We start from the raw sequence: 17,350 nt of genomic DNA on the forward strand, positions 1-17,350 counted from the left end.
CGCCCCCTTTGAGCTACAGAGGCAGAATCGAACCCAAAACACTGCTTCCTTTAACAGAGTCCAACTGGGTTACATTTAGCTTGGGGTGAGGCTAGGCCTAGGAAGGGCCAGAGCTGTCCTCCTAGCCCCGGGAACACGGCTGAGGTGGCCCAGTGCCCATGCTGGGCTCACCACGGGAGAGGAGGGGAGAGGGAGGGGGCTGCATGCTGGCCCTGCCACCCACACCCTGTCCCTTTCCCCACTAAACACACCCATTTCCTATCCTGGGTTCTGAGGTTGGGGCTGCCTCTGGGATTCTGAGGGACCGCCCCCACCCCTGCAGGCCTGGGCTCAGAGTCAGCCACACCTGTAAGGCAGGCCCCACTTCCCCAGCTTTTGTATTTCATATACAGTGCTGGTATCTGGAGCTCCATTCTTTTTCAGCCCACTTAATTTTAATAATAGACACTAATAACACTGAACCACTCTACCCCGCTGGTGCTGGCGGCGGGAGGGCCCTGTGTGCTGGCAATATCTCCCTAGGACATGCTGGCTCACCTGCACCCACAGCGTTCCAGGAGGTCGCGGCCTCTGCAGACTCAGTGCAACCCCGGGGCCTTACAAAAGGGACACTCAGAGGTGCACTGCCTGCTCAGCTCACACAAGGAACAAGTGGAGAGCCGGGCTGGAGAAAGGATTACAATTTACAGACAAGCGTCCCTGGCTAGGGGCCCTCATGGGACTGTGGCTGGAAGAGAAGGTCGCCCAGGAGGCTGGAGGCTGAAGACACCTGGTGCCTCTCGGTGCGGTCCTGGTCAAGATGGAAGAGCGCTCCTCTGTGTCCAGCTGCTGTGCGGGGGTGGATGAGGGCTCCCTCGGCCCCAAAGCAAGGACAGAGCAGCTCCCAGTGCTGGCACCAGACCTCTGCCAGGCATGGGGCATGGCCATCCTCTGGGGTCCTGGCTCAGGGGTGGGGAGCGGTGGCACTGGGACAAGCCTGGGGAAAGGGTTTCCCATACACTGAGGCTGCAAGATCTTCTGGTGGAGCCTCAGGCTAAGGTATGAATCAGACCACCAGGTGATATGAGCCGAACCTCCACAGGGTGAAACTCTACTCTTGGCAGCCAGGAACATAATTATTAGCAAAGAAAAGAGAAAAGCAGATGCCAATCATTCTCTCCCTTCGTCAAGGTTATGCCCACAGGCAGGGTGGGCTGGTGGTGAGGGTGGAGCTGCGTCCCTGTGTCTGACTGGGCCTGTGCTGAGAGGGCACCAGGACTCTGGATGCTGACCCCCAGAAGGAGACAGCAGGCCTTCAAGTTAAGCCAAGCAATATTTGGTCATTGTTGGTGGCCAACCATTCTCTGAATGTCTGAACGACAGTGACTATGTTTAAGGTGTTTTTTTTTGTAAGAGACCTTAAGCAATGCATCAACTGCATGGTCTCAACCTCATCTGTGCTATGAGAATGCAGGGTAAGGCTGGGTGTGCAGGTGGGGCCCCAGCAAGCCTAGTTCCCCGTTCCTTATGGGACAGAGTGCTCCCTTCAGGAAGGCGGCTCTAGTGTGCCTCCTCAGCAAGCTGAGAGGAGGCCGAGGCGCTTGGGGTACAGTTGTGCAGACCTTCCTGGGGCTCCCGCTGTCTGCAGGTAGACTCTGAATGCCTCTATGGAGACCACACAGCCCAGCTTCCTCCCTTTCTCCTCTCCTCCCCCTGCCCTGCTCTGACCTGCCTGGAGCAGCCCTGCCAACCTCCAGCTCAGCCCTTTCTGCAGTGCTTGGCCCTGCAGGAGGCCTCTGAGTCCTCCCCTAGCCACCTGACCTCTTCCCTCTACCTGACAGCCTTGCCACTTTCAACTTCGCACACCCTCAGTGAGCTCCCTGAGGCACCCAGGACCGTCGCTTGTGAGCCCCGTCTCAGGGTGCGCTAGGGGACATGGAGCTCTCATGCCTGCTCAGGGCATGGGGCAGAGCAAGACAGGCGTGCTACCAGCCACCGTGGCAAGGTGAGGGGCTGTGGCCTGTGCCATGGACTCCCAGCAGCACCCCCACTGCCTCCAGACTAAGCCAGAGACACACGGGCTGCCTCTGCGCTTGCCTGAGTCTCTTAATTAAGCGTCTTTCCCAATGAGACCAATTTGATTACAAATTCACAAGACATTTGGGAATGTTCCAGTCACACAGCAGCAAGGTCCCTCTGCCCGGGATCCAGCCAGGCCCGAGGGGGTGGGAATGCAGGCAGATGGGCCAAAGTCACCTGGGATGCCCAGAGCCCCGCTGTCGGGCCCAGGCACCACCACACGGCAGTCGCAGCTCCTGCCAGTCACCTGGGGTTGGGGGGAACCTTGGGGGTGCTCAGCATCACAAAGAGGCGGAAAACTCTTCCAGAAATATCTCACCAAAATCATGCCTCCCTAACAAAACAAATCCTGCTTTTCTAAAAACCTCAGTGGGCCTATCCGAGCCCACTGCAGTCCTAGTTTCTTCAAAGCTGTGTAAGGCACTTGAATGGCTTATTAACACCACCTGGAAAAATTCCTGTTTCAATCCTGATTTAGAAAATAAATTCAGTAATACTGCAAAAAAACGTTCCTTGAAAAATAGCTTTAAAAAAGTAAATAATTAAGTTTTCTAAAGAATAAAATAAATGCTAAGCTCTGCTTAAATTATATGACACAACAGGTCATCTTGGCACTGATAAAGAGAAAACCTTGAATACTGCTTCTGAATTAGACCTCCCTGGAAAACAAACAAACAAACAAACACACCAACAAAAGACACATGTGCATCGCCGGTTCTGAGCTCAGGGAAGAGAGCAGCCCGGAAGGCCCTGGTGGGCCCAAGCACATCACGGCTGCCATGGAGCAGGGGCAGGGGGGTGGCTGCTACAGAACAGACCCTGGCCCTGCTGCGCTCTCCTCTTTGGGACACCGGTGTGGCCGACCAGGACTGGCTGGGCATATCTGTAAATATGAACCCACCCGGCCCCGGCCGCAGAGAGGAGCAATGGGAAACTGGGGCTGGCCACCCCGCTGCTGGGCCTGACCCAGGGGGTGCTTCAAGAGTTTGGCTCCTGGGACCGCCCCAGGGTCCCACATGCATGACCATGCTGCTCCACGCACACCAGTGTCTTTGGTTTGGCTGCCGTTGGGCACCTATGACCTCTGGTCCCACCCCGGGCCCCATGGGAGCTGGGAGTAAGAGCCGGTCCATCTTCTCTTTGGTGTGGTCTCCTAGGCTGCCTTCCACCATCTGCCCGCCACCCAGTGCAGTTCCACAGCCACCAGGACGGGCTGTGGGGGGCATCCCGAGTGGCTCTGGAGTGCTGGGGAAAGCACTGTGGGGCGGGCGCCCTGTCCACTGCCTGCCACCTGTTGGGTCCTGAGGCCTCTGAGGGAGAGAAGGACAGGGTGGGAGGAAGGGGAGGGCAGGGGCCTGGACCACCTAGCTTCTTGGTGGAGCCTGGGTCTCAGTTTCTGGAAGGCTGGAGGGCAAGTCCTGGCTCCTCCCACCTGCCTGGGGGTCCCCTGCTCCCTGGTTCCCGCCCTCCAGCAGCTCTTGGGGGTCCCTGAGGAAAACCACCATGACCGTGATGTTGTCGTGGGACCCCCGCTCCCGGGCCGCAGACACCAGCTCCTCAGCAACATGGAGCCCGCTGCCCTGGTGCCTCATCAGGTGGCTCTGGACGAGGCCAACAACTTCCTGGTGGGGTACGACATCAAAGAAGCCATCGCAGGCGAGCAGCAGGTAGTCCTCGGAGCCTGTTAGCGCCCGGGAAGCTGCATCGGCCTCCCCAGACACGTAGGGCTTCTGGAAGACATCCCCTGGACAGGCAGAGAAGAGCCCGGGTTAGAGGACCACAGTGTCCGCTGCTTCCTCCCCACCCACCCAGGCCCAGACCTCACGTCCTGCGGGGACAGAGACTAACCTGCTCTCACGGGGTCTATCGCTCCTTTATGCAAACTGCCCAGTGCTTCCTGCTTGCCTGGGAATGGAACCCCCTGACCTTGGCCTGTGAGCTCCCCCTTTCTCTGCCCTAGCTTCCCCATCCTGGCCTCGCTTCCTGGAGTGTCCAGAGACACAAGGAGAGACACAGCCTGAAGAGGGGCTGTCAAGAAGGTGCCACATCTGCCAAAAAGGACAGAATGTTTCAGAGGGGTCAGAGGGATAGGTGCCAAATCCCTGGCAATCAGCTGGGGAGGGAGAGATTTTTTAAGTACCAGGAAGGAGCAGGTGTGGTCACGGGGCGCACAGCCTGAGAGCTGGCAGTGACTGCATGCTGAGACAATGAGATGCAGACTGGACCCACTACTTTTTTTTTTTTTTTTTTTGAGATGGAGTTTCGCTCTTGTCACCCAGGCTGGAGTGCAGTGGCACAATCTTGGCTCACTGCAACCTCTGCCTCCTGGGTTCAAGTGATTCTCCTGCCTCAGTCTCCCGAGTAGCTGCGATTACAGGCATGCACCACCATGCCTGGCTCATTTTTTTTTGTATTTTTAGTAGAGATGGGGTTTCACCATGTCGGTCAGGCTGGTCTCGAACTCCTGACGTCAGGTGGTCTGCCTGTCTCGGCTCCCTAAAGTGCTGGGATTACCGGCATGAGCCACTACGCCTGGCTAGTTTTTTTTTTCTTTTGAGACATAGTCTGGCTCTGTTGCCCAGGCTGGAGTACAGTGGCACGATCTTGGCTCACTGTAACCTCTGCCTCCAGGTTCAAGTGCTTTTCCTGCCTCAGCCTCCCAAGTAACTGGGATTACAGGCGCGTGCCACCACACCCAGCTAATTTTGTATTTTTTGTAGAGAAGGGGTTTCACCATGTTGGCCAGGCTGGTCTCGAACTTCAGACCTCAGGTGATCTGCCTGCCTTGGCCTCCCAAAGTGCTGGGATTACAGGTGTGAGCTACCATGCCCAGCCAGATCCATTACTTTTTAAAATTTTTATTATTTTTGTTTTTTGAGACGGAGTTTTCCTTGTTACCCAGGTTGGAGTGCAGTGGCGTGATCTCAGCTCACTGCAACCTCCACCTCCTGGGTTCAAGCGATTCTCCTGCCTCAGCCTCCCGAGTAGCTGGGATTACAGGGGCTCACTACCACGCCTGGCTAATTTTTTGTATGTATGTATTTTTTAGTACAGATGGGGTTTCATCATATTAGACAGGCTAGTTTCGAACTCCTGACCTCAGGTAATCCACCCACTTCGGCCTCCCAAAGTGCTGGAATTACAGGCATGAGCCACCCTGGCCAGCAAACCCACATTTTTCCCAAAAGAGAAAAAAGGATCGTCAGCATGAATGCGGGAGGAGGATAAACCTCATTTCTGGAATATTGGAAGCTTTACTTCCAGCCCACAGGGTAGCGAGGCACAGGTTTCTACGAGATTTGTAGGAGCTGTTTTAGGTGAGATAATAACATACAGTGTAACTTACACTCAATTACTCGTGCTGCAGTCTCTGAATCTGCCCTGTTCCCTTCACACTAGGAGGATATCACCCCAGTGCATGACAAATCCCCTCGGCCCACCGCACTGCCTCCCTGAACCCCTGGTGAGCTGCAGGCCACACTCCAGAGGCCTGGGCTTCTGAGAGACCTTCTCTCACTTGGGTCGGCCTCTTTGGCTCTCACCAATGGCTCTGGAGACGGCCAGGGTCCCGTTGACTCTCCAGCAGTCCATGTGAGACACAAAGCCACCCAATGCTTCAATGCGTGCCTTCTCATCCTGCAGAAACACAGCCAGAGTCGGGGGCCAGGGCCGGGGGATGGGGTGTGGAGCTCCCTGCTGCTACCTGAGCAGAGGCAGAGCTGCTTCTAAGATGGCATTCAAAGCTGCAGCACTTGAACAAAGCCAGGAGGCTCAGAGATGCACCCAAACTAGGGTCATTAAAAACAGTGAGAAATTATACACAACCCACAGTCCTTTAGTTGCACAAATGGTAAAATGAACGGACCACCTGAGGCCACCTAGCGGTGCCTGCGCCCCTGTGCAGCATTCTGGGTCAGGGAGGCACTCACCAGGCTTGCGAGCCTGACACAGACAGCAGATCCCTCTGCTTCCCTGTCTCTAGCTCGGGGACACTGTCCCTGCCCTGAAAGCTGCTGGGCCAAGACAGAACATGTGACATGAGTGGTCACACAGCAGGGAAGCCTGAGCCAGGCCCTGACGGCAGCCTGTGCCCACCCAGTTCTTTTTTTTTTTTTTTGAGACAGAGTCTCGCTCTGTCGCCCAGGCTGGAGTGCAGTGGCACGATCTTGGCTCGCTGCAACCTCTGCCTCCTGGGTTCAAGTGATTCTCTTGCCTCAGCCTTCCAAGTAGCTGGGACTACAAGGGCCCGCCACCATGCGTGGCTAATTTTTTTGTGTTTTTATTAGAGATGGGGTTTTGCCAAGTTGGGCAGACTGGTCTCGAACTCCTGACCTCAAGATCTGCCCTCCTCGGCCTCCCAAAGTGTTGGGATTCAGGTGTGAGCCACTGTGCCCCACCTAGTTCTTATCCTCCTCTACCCAAGCTCAGCCCAGGCACAGTCTCCACTCACCTGGGGACCACAACACTCCAGGCCTGGGTTCCTCCAGGGACAGGACAGAGGCTTGGTCCAGCCACAAGTCCTCTAGAAACTTCTTTGGTCCTATCAGCCTCTGCCCGAGGCAGAGGCTGCCCTGATGACAGCCTGCTGCCTGAAGCCTGCACAGCAGCATCCCTGACAGAGTGACAGAGGCACCCTGGGAGTGAGGTACCTCCCAAGTCTACTGGGGAAAGAGGGCATCCTTTACCAGTTTCCCTTATCAGGTAAACCTCCTGACCCCATGCAGCACCAGCCCTTCTAGTCCCCAAGCACAGCACCAGCTGGGCATGAGAACTCTGATGCCCCAGGTGATGGTGTCCCCTAGACAGATTGGGGTATCAGCCAATCCCCTCCCCAGAGCAGATGGACATGCACTGCGGGAGGCCTGGGGGAGGGAACCCTCTCCAGACGCCTGCACCGAGGAGGCCTCCTCGTGTGGCTCCCCTGCAGAGGGCATCGTGGTGGGAATGATGTGGGTTTGCAGGAGTCCTGGCCTTCCTGGATGCCGCAGCCATGAGCCTGTGTGGCAACTGGACCAGCCTGGTGGGCTGGGTGCTCCTGTCCCAGCTGAGCTGGGGAATCAAGCCATGAAGGAGGCAGAAACAGGGACCTCAGGGCTCTCTCTGGGTCTAAGATCTGCCACCTCTGGGGTCTGAGCAGGGCAAGGGAAAGGCAAGGAGGACCAGGAAGGGGGGAAGAGCAGGAGAGAGCGAAGAAGAGGGGAGGAGAAAGGGTGTGGGGAGAGGCAGGTGGACGAACACACAGTACGCACGAATGTTCACACATATATGTGCCCACACACGCGTGAAGACGCCTGCAGACAGCAAGGAGCTGCACAGGAAGCAGCGCCTCCTCCCCTTGCCTCAGAGGCATTCCCTGGGGAGGGGCTGTGAGTGTGGGAGGCTCCAGGGAGAATCAGGAGCCTTTCTCTGCTTCTGTCTCCCACACACCCCAGCCCACTCCAGCCCCTCAATGTCCTAGAGGCAGGCACGTGGGCGGGTGATGGAGGATGAACTGCAATCTGCTCCCCATGCCCTCTGGAGGTGGGCTCTCCCCAGCAGGGGGCCATGCAGGCTTTCTCAGCTGAGAACCTTCCTACCTGAAGCCTGTGATCCCCTCTCCCACCATGCCCCATCTCCTGTGCTGGACAGACTGCGCCAACCCTGGCTGTGCAGGTTCCCTGGGCTCACCCTTCTAACCCTGGCCCTGCACCTGGGTCCTCCTCCCCTCCAGTGGCTCCTGCTTCCATTACACACTAGCCAGGCTCAGCCTGGTCCAGGACTAACACATCCCCAGCTAAGGGGTCTTCTCCCGGACTTCCCCATGAGTCTCCTACTCACTGATTTTGGTTGTTTGTTTGTTTGTTTTTGGAGACAGGGTCTCGCTCTGTTGCCAAGGCTGGAGTGCAGTGTCATGAACATAGCTCACTGCAGCCTCGACCTCTAGGGCTCAAGCCATCCTCCTGTCTCCTAAGGCTTGAGAGGTGGGAGGATCACTTGAGGCGCACCACCACACCTGGCCCCGATTCTAGCATAACCTGCCCTTTCCTCCTGGCCTCTCCCCTGGCCTGCAGGAGTTGCATCTGCCTGAGATGCGACTCCATTCCATTCATCTCTGCTACATCCTACCCAGGTCGTTGCCCTCCTCCTGCTCCCCCATTAGACTCAGAGGCAGGAAGTGGGTCCTGTGTTATCTCACTGCCTCTACAAAGTATCCTGTGCAGAGTGGGTACTCAGTGCTTGGAGGCTGAACTGAGTGCAGAGGCAGGAGACTGTTCAGACAGCTGCAGAACAAGGCAGAGCACCATGAACTCCCCATGTACTCCTCGAAGCTGCTCTGGGCTGCTGCTGGACCCCCGTTGAAGCTCACCAGGTTGAGGCCAGTTTCTTGCCCTTGTAACCAACATGATGCTTGTTTTTGTGGCAGAACCTTGGCCTGGATCTGTGATTAATTCTCTAGGCCTGGATGCTGTGGAGGGCTGTGATCAGCATCACAGCAGGAGGGGCCAAGCCTACAGAGCATGGTGGCAGGGCACTGGATCTGAACTCCTTGGCCCAAGTAGGCTGCAGCCAAGAACACAGACCCTTGCGTGTGCTTCTCTTGTGCAGGCTCTGATCTCTGCACTCCACATGCACTGGCCCACACAATCCTTAGCCCAAACCTCCAGGGACCCCCGTGTGATGGACTTGGAAGTGGTGGAGCTGGGACCAGGCAAGGCCGTCTGTCCATGCTCTGCCATGGTGCCATACTGCAGGGCTCAGGCAGTGTTTGAACAAAGTCCCCACTGGGCTTTAAGGGGGTGCTGAATGCTGAGCCTGCAGGTGTGCAAGCAGCAGGTGGGAGTGGGCCCAGCATGAATCCTGACTTGGCCACATTTTATCTGACTGCACGTCCTGGGAAGGAGAGCCCACTAGGCAGCAGGTGCCAAATTCCCTGACGGCGGAGGCAGGGGAGTGGCAGAGACTATCTGTGACTTTGGCAGTGTGCTCTGGGCAAGTGACTGAGCCTCAGTTTTCTCCTCTGTACAACGGGGAGAGGACGTACAGGGGCCCAGCCCAGACCATAAGCCGCGGTGAAAGGCCAAGGAACGCGGCTGCCCCGACTGTTACAATCATCGAGTCCTGGTGATCTCTGCCGTGCTTTCCAAACCCAGAAGCCACAAAAACAAAGACTACTCAACTCAACTACAGAAAAACAAAACTTCCATGTAGCAAAAGCCCATACACAAAAATAAAAGAGAAAAGATGCATGGAAAAATATTTGCAAATCACAGATAACGAACCAACCTCCTTAACATATACAAGGAACCTATAAACTGGTAAGAAAAACAGGCAAAGGAAAAAACAGTGTTTGCAGGAAAGGCTGTGTAAATGATCTTCAGCTTTTGAAAAGATGCTCAAACTCACTCTGTAACAGAAAAGCAAACTCAACAATTGCCCCAAGACAGCCTTCTTACCTGACAGGAAGAATCCTGCAAGCTGGTGGGACTGTGGGGAAATGGACCTTCTTGGGCATGTAGTGCCAGCCCAGGCTGGCATGGCCTGAGGTGGGCAGCTTGACAAATCTACCCAGACTGTACATGCATCAGTTCCAACCCAGCCATCCCACTTCTGGGGATGTGTCCTACAGATCCAGATACACTTGACTCTTGAGCAATTAATGCTGCACAAAGTAGGTACAGATGCATTGTTTTCAACACCGAAAGACTGAAAAGATCTTCATGCTCACCCAGAAGGGACTGCATGATGCATGCAATGTCCACAGCCCCAAGAAAGGATGAGTGCTCCTACGTGCTGATGTAGAATTATCCACCATGTGCATGGTTAATTCAACATAACTAGTGGAGAGCAGCATGTGGGAAAAGTGGGGTTTGAGGGATAAACAGTCATTCCATGGTATCTAAATGCTCGCAATCTGACCTCAGGAGACACATGGACGAGACAGTCTTGTGAGAAGAAGTCTGAGTGGGACTGTCATCTTCAGGTCCAGGTAATGACCTGAGTGCCAGGGTAGCCTCTACTCAGTACAGCCCCAAGCCAGGTTCCCTCCAGTCCCAGGGCAGCGTCACTTCCCCGAGGCCCCCTCATCCACAGCCTGTGGCCTCCTTGTCCGTGTGTTGGACAGGTTCTGGTCTGCACTGGGCTGCGCTGACTGCACTGGGATGCCTGTCAGTGCAGAGGGCTCTGCTCTCCCCTGGAGCTCTGGGCTCCATATAGCTGTGACCCACAGAGCTCTCAGGAAGGGCTCACGTGGGACCCCTTGGGACTCAAGTCAGGTGGGGAGCCCTCCCTCTTGAAAGGTGCCAGGATTAGTACTTCCTGAGGTTCCCAGGCTGGGGTTCCCCTGTGGGTCCAGCATGATGGTGGCTGGGAATATCCTGGGCCTGGGCAGAGGGATCCCCTTACCTGCCGTTCTGGTCTGTGTGGCTCCATCAGCTTCACCACCTGTCCCTGCTGTACCAAAATGACCTGGGAGTCCCCGAGCCAGGCGACGTGCAGGGTCACTCCTGCAATGAGCGCACACACACCTGTGGTGCCGCTCTGCAGCCGCTGCAGGAAGAAAGGGCCCATGAGAGTTCACAGGAGGTGGGGACGGGTCTGCACTGCAGGCACATGCGGTATAGGCTGAACCTTAGCCAGAAATGGGCAGAACCGCTGAGCCACGCAATGGCTCGTACTGAACCTCACACTGAGGGACAGGAGAGCGCATCCTGCAGCTCCCCATTCACATCCACCTCTGGAAAATGCAAACTGTCTGCAGTGTCAGAAAGGAGATGAGGGGCTGTCTGGGGAGTGCACAGGGAAGGGCAGAGGATGACACGGGGCAGGATGAAGCTTCCGGGGGTGATAAATACGCCCGTTACTGCAGTGAGGAATCCACAGGTGTACATGCGTATAAGCCAAAACTTGCCAAATTGTGGACTTTAAATATGCACCACTTAAATTGTATCTCAATAAAGATGTTTATTTATTTTTTTGAGACAGAGTCTCACTCTGTCAACCAGGCTGGAGTGCAATGGCGCAATCTCGGCTCACTGCAACTTTCGCCTCCCAGGTTCAAGTGAATCTCCTGCCTCAGCCTCCCGACTAGCTGAGATTACAGGCATACACACCGACGCCTGGCTAATTTTTTGTGTTTTTAGTAGAGATGGGGTTTTGCATATTTGCCGGGCTGGTCTTGAACTCCTGAGTTCAGGCAATCTGCCTGCCTTGGCCTCCCAAAGTGCTAGGATTACAGGCGTGAGTCACTGTGCCCGGCTATTTATTGATTTAGAGACAAAGTCTCGCTCTGTCGCCTAGGCTGGAGTGCAGTGGCACAGTCTTGGCTCACTGCAACCTCCATCTCCTGGGCTCAAGTGATTCTCATGCCTCAGCCTCCCGAGTAGCTGGGACTACTGGCACGTGCCACCACACCTGGCTAATTTTTAAAATTATTTTTAGTAGCGGCAGAGTTTCACCATTTTTGCCAGGCTGGTCTCAAACTCCTGATCTCAAGTGATCCACCGACCTCAGTTTCCCAAAGTTCTGGTATTACAGGTGTGAGCCAACACCCGATTTTTGTATTTTTAGTAGAGATGAGGTTTCACCACATTGGTCAGGCTGGTCTCAAACTCCTAACCTGAAGTGATCCACCAGCCTCTGCCTCCCAAAGTGCTGGGATTACAGGCATGAGCCACTGTGCTCAGCCTCAATAAAGCGGTTATACCTGCTTCAGAGAACCCCTTTTCTACTCTGAGAGGCAGCCTTGAGCTAGAGGCCTTTGTCACTTCCTGGGGGGTGGAGTGAGGTGAGGGGCCAGGAGTGGAGGCCTGACTGCTTTTCAGTGGGGTCCTTGCAGCTGCAGAGACTGCACGGGTTTCTATTGAGATGCAAAGCCCGGCTCTGCTAATTTCCACGAAGGTCTGTGCTCAGCGCGTGTGACAAAAGTGCACCTTTCCCCTGGTGTCTTCTCATTAGGGCAATCTGAGCCTCAGTTTCCCGATGTCTACAATGGGTACAATGTTAGTATTCACCTCACAGGGCTACAAGGAGGACCTAGTGAAATTCTGCTGGTGAGGTTCAGAGTGTGTAAGTTCACAGAGGAGGGGCCTGATGCATTTGTGTTTTTTTTTTTGTTTGTTTTTTTTTTTTTGAGACGGAGTCTCGCGCTGTCGCCCGGGCTGGAGTGCAGTGGCCGGATCTCAGCTCACTGCAAGCTCCGCCTCCCGGGTTTGCGCCATTCTCCTGCCTCAGCCTCCCGAGTAGCTGGGACGACAGGCGCCCGCCACCTCGCCCGGCTAGTTTTTTGTATTTTTTTTTAGTAGAGACGGGGTTTCACTGTGTTAGCCAGGATGGTCTCGACCTCCTGACCTCGTGATCCGCCCGTCTCGGCCTCCCAAAGTGCTGGGATTACAGGCTTGAGCCACCGCGCCCGGCCTGTTCTTTCTTCTTTCAGAAACAAATGCCTCATCCCTACACGTGGCTGTAACTCCCGAGGAAGGAGTGTTCCCAGAGGACATCGGTAGTCTGCTGAGACCCTGCCTAGAGGAGAAAGGGGAGGCAGGCAGTAGATTAAACACGTTTTACATATTCCCCCTTTTACGATGCTTTGACATCTTGGGGCCTTGCTGGTCCTGGAGGGGCTGCCCCTTCCTGGGCCAGCTGATTCCTCGAGACAGCCAACACCTGGGGAGGATGCAGAGAAGGCTCCGACCCAGCTTCCCTCTCTTCCCTCTGCGTCCCGACTACCTCAGTGCTTCCCATGCACGGCCCTATGAGGCGTGGCCCCTCCTCTCGGGAACTGTGAGTAGTAAACTCTTTGCTAAGGTACCAGTCTGTGTCTGTCACCTTGCCATATCTCATTAAAACAAAATCCCAGGAACACTTGACCACAGGCTGTCTTCCCTGAGGCCAGCAGACCCTCTACACCAGGCAGGTCTATGTGGCCTGGAGGCCCAGCATGCTGAATTGGGGCAGGCTTTGTGCTGCTTCCGTTCAAGTGAGAACCAAGCCCCTTTAGCCTCATACTGTAAGAAGAAACGGCAGGACCACCGGCAGTGTTTAGTGAGGACCTTCTGGTACCACTAGCCCCTTTGGCGTTTTTCCTGCTGCAGAGGCCAGGACTCTCACTGGCCTCCAAACTGCACCCGAGGCCCAGCTGCCAGTCCTCACCTCTCGCTTGGCTTTCCTGAGAAACATCTGGTCAGTACGCCGGAAGGCTTCTCTGAGGGCTCCTGCAGGGTCTGTGGGCAGCTCTGGCTGGCGGGCAGCGTTGGTGTGCACGTGGACAGCAGCGTACCTCGCAGCATCCACGCCTCCGTGACCATCAAACACAGCAAAGTAGGCACGGTCCACAGGGTCCTGGTGGGAATGCGGTGGGAGTCACAGACCCGCAGGACCCAGGCTGCTCCCAGGGGGGTGTGGCACCAGGCACTGATGGGGTAGAGTCTGGGAGAATCAGTATGGCCTTTGCCCAGCTTATGTGTGTATGAGCTGGGAGGTTTGGAAAAGGACAGCTCGCGGGAGCCTCGGTTTCACCATCTGTTCTGAGTTGCTACAAGCATAAAATGAAGGGCTGCCCCAGGTGACTCCTGGTGCTGGAGTCAGGGGAACATGGCACCCAAGCCTCCCTCATAACAGACTCACACTGTTGTCCTTCTTAGTCTCTTGCTGGGCAAGCTCAGGGACTGACAGGTGTCTCTCCTGTCTCGGCCTTGGTGGACAGCTCTTCTCGGTACCTGGGGAGCCCCCACCCTTGTCCCAGTCCTCCGAAGCTCTCCCCAGGGTCTGGACAGGAGCACTCACAGACAAGCCGAAGAGCTGGTTGAAGGAAGGGAGGGACACATGCCGGTCCTCCATCTTGCGGCGAGTGTTCCGGATGGCGTGGATGGAGACCAGCCACTGCCGCTGTGAGGCCCGGGCAGCCAATGGGACCTGCTTCTGCCACTGGCCGGCAACTTCCCAGAGCCGGTTAAAGAAACTCCGTGCCAGGCTTTGGGCATCCAACACTGATGGGCACAATGGAGGGATTGTCAGGGAAGTGCCAACCAAACCAGCTGAGGCCTCGCTGGCTCCCTGACAGCTCCCACCTGGGCCCGCACAGCCCCCATCACCTCCCAGGGCACGGTGAGCACATCAACTCAATAATGTGCACATGGCAGCCTGTTATCAGAATTAGAAACATCTAGTTCGGTAGATTGTCCCTTGAAGTCTCCCATCCCACCATGGAGCAACTCTACTCATGGGAACCCACCCTAAAGAAATCATCAGAGGCCGGGTACGGTGGCTCATGCCTGTAATCCCTGCACTTTGGGAAGCCGAGGCGGGCGGGCGGATCACGAGGTCAGGAGATCGAGACCATCCTGGCTAACACAGTGAAACCCCGTCTCTACTAAAAATACAAAAAATTAGCCGGGCGTGGTGGCGGGCACCTGTAGTCCCAGCTACTCGAGAGACTGAGGCAGGAGAATGGCGTGAACCCCGGAGGTGGAGCTTGTGGTGGGCCAAGATTGCGCCACTGCACTCCAGCCTGGGCGACAAAGCGAGACTCCATCTCAAAAAAAAAAAAAAAAAAAGAAATTATCAGAAACACAAAAATAATTTAAAGGCAAAGTACAGAATCACTTATAATTGCCCATTAATTAGAAATACTATATATCTACTCTCAGCCGGGCGTGGTGGCTCACACCTGCAATCCCAGCACTTTGGGAGGCTGAGGCGGGCAGATCACCTGAGGTCAGGAGTTCGAGACCAGCCTAGCCAACATGGTGAAACCCCATCTATACTAAAAATACACAAATTAGCCGGGCATGGTGGCGGTCGCCTATAATCTCAGCTACTCAGGAGGCTGAGGCAGGAGAATCGCTTGAACCTGGGTGGCGGAGGTTGTAGTAAGCCAAGATCATGTCATTGCATTCCAGCCTGGGCAACAGAGCAAGACTCCGTTTAAAAAAAAAAAAATAATAATAATGAGCGAGTCTCTTGATGAAGAATTAAGCTGCTATTAAATATGGTTTTCATAATGAAATATCCATATGACCCCACTGTGGCACTCCTGCGGACTTATCCTAGAACAATGAAGACTGTTCACATAAAAGCTTGAACACAAATGTTCATAGCAGCTTTATCTGGAACAGCCAAAATCTGGAGTCGGCCTAGATGTCCTTCAGTGTGGAAATGGTTAAACAAATCGTGGTCGACCTATACCTTCGAATACTACTCAACAATGGCAAAGAATGAACTCCTGACGCATCAAACAACCTGGGCTAATCTCCAAAGAATTAAACCAGTCCCCCAAAGTTACACATCATATGCTTCCATTTATATGTGTTCTTGAAATAAAATAGTAGAAGCCAAGAAGATTAGTAGTTGTCAGTGGTTAGGGATGGGGTCTGTGGGGGTGGAGGCATAAGGATGGCTTTAAAAGTGTGACAGGAGGGATCCTGGTGATGGAACTGCTCTGTATTTTGACCATGTTAGGATTCTGGTGGTGATATTTTATTATAGTTTTGCAAAATGTTACCACTGGGGGAAACTGGGTAAAGTGTACATGGAATCTCTTTGTATTATTTCTTACAACTCCATGTGCAGCTATGATTATCTCAAAACAAAAAGTTTAATTAAGAAAAACTAGCCCAGGCATAGTGGCTCATGCCTGTAACCCCAGCACTTTGAGAGGCTGAGGTGGGAGGACTGCTTGAGGTCAGGAGTGCAAGACCAGCCTGGATAACATAAAGAGACCTTGTCTCTTAAAAACAAACAGGCGGGGCGCAGTGGCTCATGCCTGTAGTCCCAGCACTTTGGGAGGTCAAGGCAGGCAGATCACTTGAGGTCCGGAATTCGAGACCAGCCTGATCAACAAAGAGAAATCCCGTCTCTACTAAAAATACAAAAATTAGCTGGGTGTGTTGGCATGTGCCTGTGGTCCCAGCTACTTGGGAGGCTGAAGTAGGAGAATCACTTGAACCCAGGAGGCAGAGGTTGCAGTGAGCCAAGATTGCGCCACTACACTCCAGCCTGGACAACAGAGCGAGACTCTGTCTCAAACAAACACCACCAAACCAAATAAAATAAAATAAAATAATAAATAAATAAATAAATAAATTAGCTGCATGCGTGCGGTGGTATATGTAATCCCAGCTATTCTGGAGGCTGGGGCAGGAGGATCCCTTGAGCCCAGGAGGTCGTTACAGCGATCCCTGATTACACCACTGCATCCCAGTCTGGACGACAGAGGGAGACCTGGTCTCTTAAAACAGAAAACTAAAAAATGGATTTTTATAAAGTTTAAAAGCATGTAAAATGCTTATGTCATGATACTAAGTGAAAAAAGGAGGAAAATTACATATGCAGTTTAACCACAAGTCCATGAAAACCACCAGGGCCAGAAAAAAAAGGCAGGAACAGCACACAATCAAGGAGTCAGAGTGGGTCTGCAGGTGGCAGTTCCATGGACAACTTTTTCCTGAAGTATACTTTCTTAATACTTCCCCAATTTTTCATTACAAGTGTTAGTCTCGTATGGCAGTGGCTTTAAAGCACGTCCACAGATTCTTTGACTTCTCCTTTCACGAGGTGGAGCTCACTTCTCACTGCTGAGTGTAGGACTTGGCTGTTTCTGATGAAGAGAGTGGCAGTGACTGCGTGTGCTTCAGCTGCTATGAAACAAAGAGGCCCTGCACCTCCCGCCTTGCGTGTTCTCTCTTCCTCCCTCCCTCTCATCACTCAATCTGAGATGTGAGGATGCTCAAGCAGCGTCATGGTGAGTCTACCTGGGATGGGACCAAGGCCTCCTGCCAATGGCCGTGTGTTGGAACCACCTTGGAAGCAAGCCCTCCAGCCCAGCCGGCATCCGTGTGACCACGACCCAGTGAGAGACCCTGGACCAGAACCAGCTAAGCTGCTCCCAGATTCCAGACCCACAGAAACTGGGAGAATAAATGTCTGCTGTTTTAAGCCACTACATTTTGGGCAATTTGTTATGTAGCAACAAATAATACAAGCTACAATATTCATTTGAAAAGGAAAAATACCCAAATCCTACCTAAGCCTGACTTCCTAAGAAAAGATCAACCAGTAACAGGCCCAAAGGAGACCAGGGGGGCTCTGGCTTCAGGGACTCATATTACTTCAATGCACAAACTCTCCTGGAACTCCTGCCAGCCCAGGTGCATGTGGCAAGCACGGTGAGTCAGGGCCAGTCAGCCGAAGGCAGGAGTTCCAAGCCAAGTAATAGAAAACAGGGCAGAAGCTGAGTGTCACAGGCTACACGCCAAGGACATGGGGAACTGAGAGAAAGAAAGAGCTCCCGCTCTTTCTTATAATACAATCCCCACTC

The 17,350-nt window shown here is 54.1% G+C and overlaps 1 protein-coding gene across 2 annotated transcripts in view; it reads right to left on the minus strand.

The window, feature by feature from the left end:
* Positions 1–2,120: 2,120 nt before the first annotated feature.
* The window catches only part of PPM1F (protein phosphatase, Mg2+/Mn2+ dependent, 1F), a 30,307-nt gene continuing 15,077 nt past the window's right edge, over positions 2,121–17,350 (minus strand). For both annotated transcript variants that reach the window (XM_011987349.1, XM_011987350.1), the window contains 5 exons: positions 13,819–14,021; positions 13,186–13,374; positions 10,441–10,584; positions 5,601–5,694; positions 2,121–3,802 (listed from right to left, as the gene is read on the minus strand). In XM_011987349.1, coding sequence (XP_011842739.1) covers positions 3,423–3,802; positions 5,601–5,694; positions 10,441–10,584; positions 13,186–13,374; positions 13,819–14,021 — 1,010 coding nt within the window. In that variant the 3' untranslated portion in view covers positions 2,121–3,422. The remainder of the gene's footprint in view (positions 3,803–5,600; positions 5,695–10,440; positions 10,585–13,185; positions 13,375–13,818; positions 14,022–17,350) is intronic.

Source organism: Mandrillus leucophaeus, unplaced genomic scaffold (assembly GCF_000951045.1).
Source record: "Mandrillus leucophaeus isolate KB7577 unplaced genomic scaffold, Mleu.le_1.0 Scaffold308, whole genome shotgun sequence".
NCBI lineage: Eukaryota > Metazoa > Chordata > Mammalia > Primates > Cercopithecidae > Mandrillus > Mandrillus leucophaeus.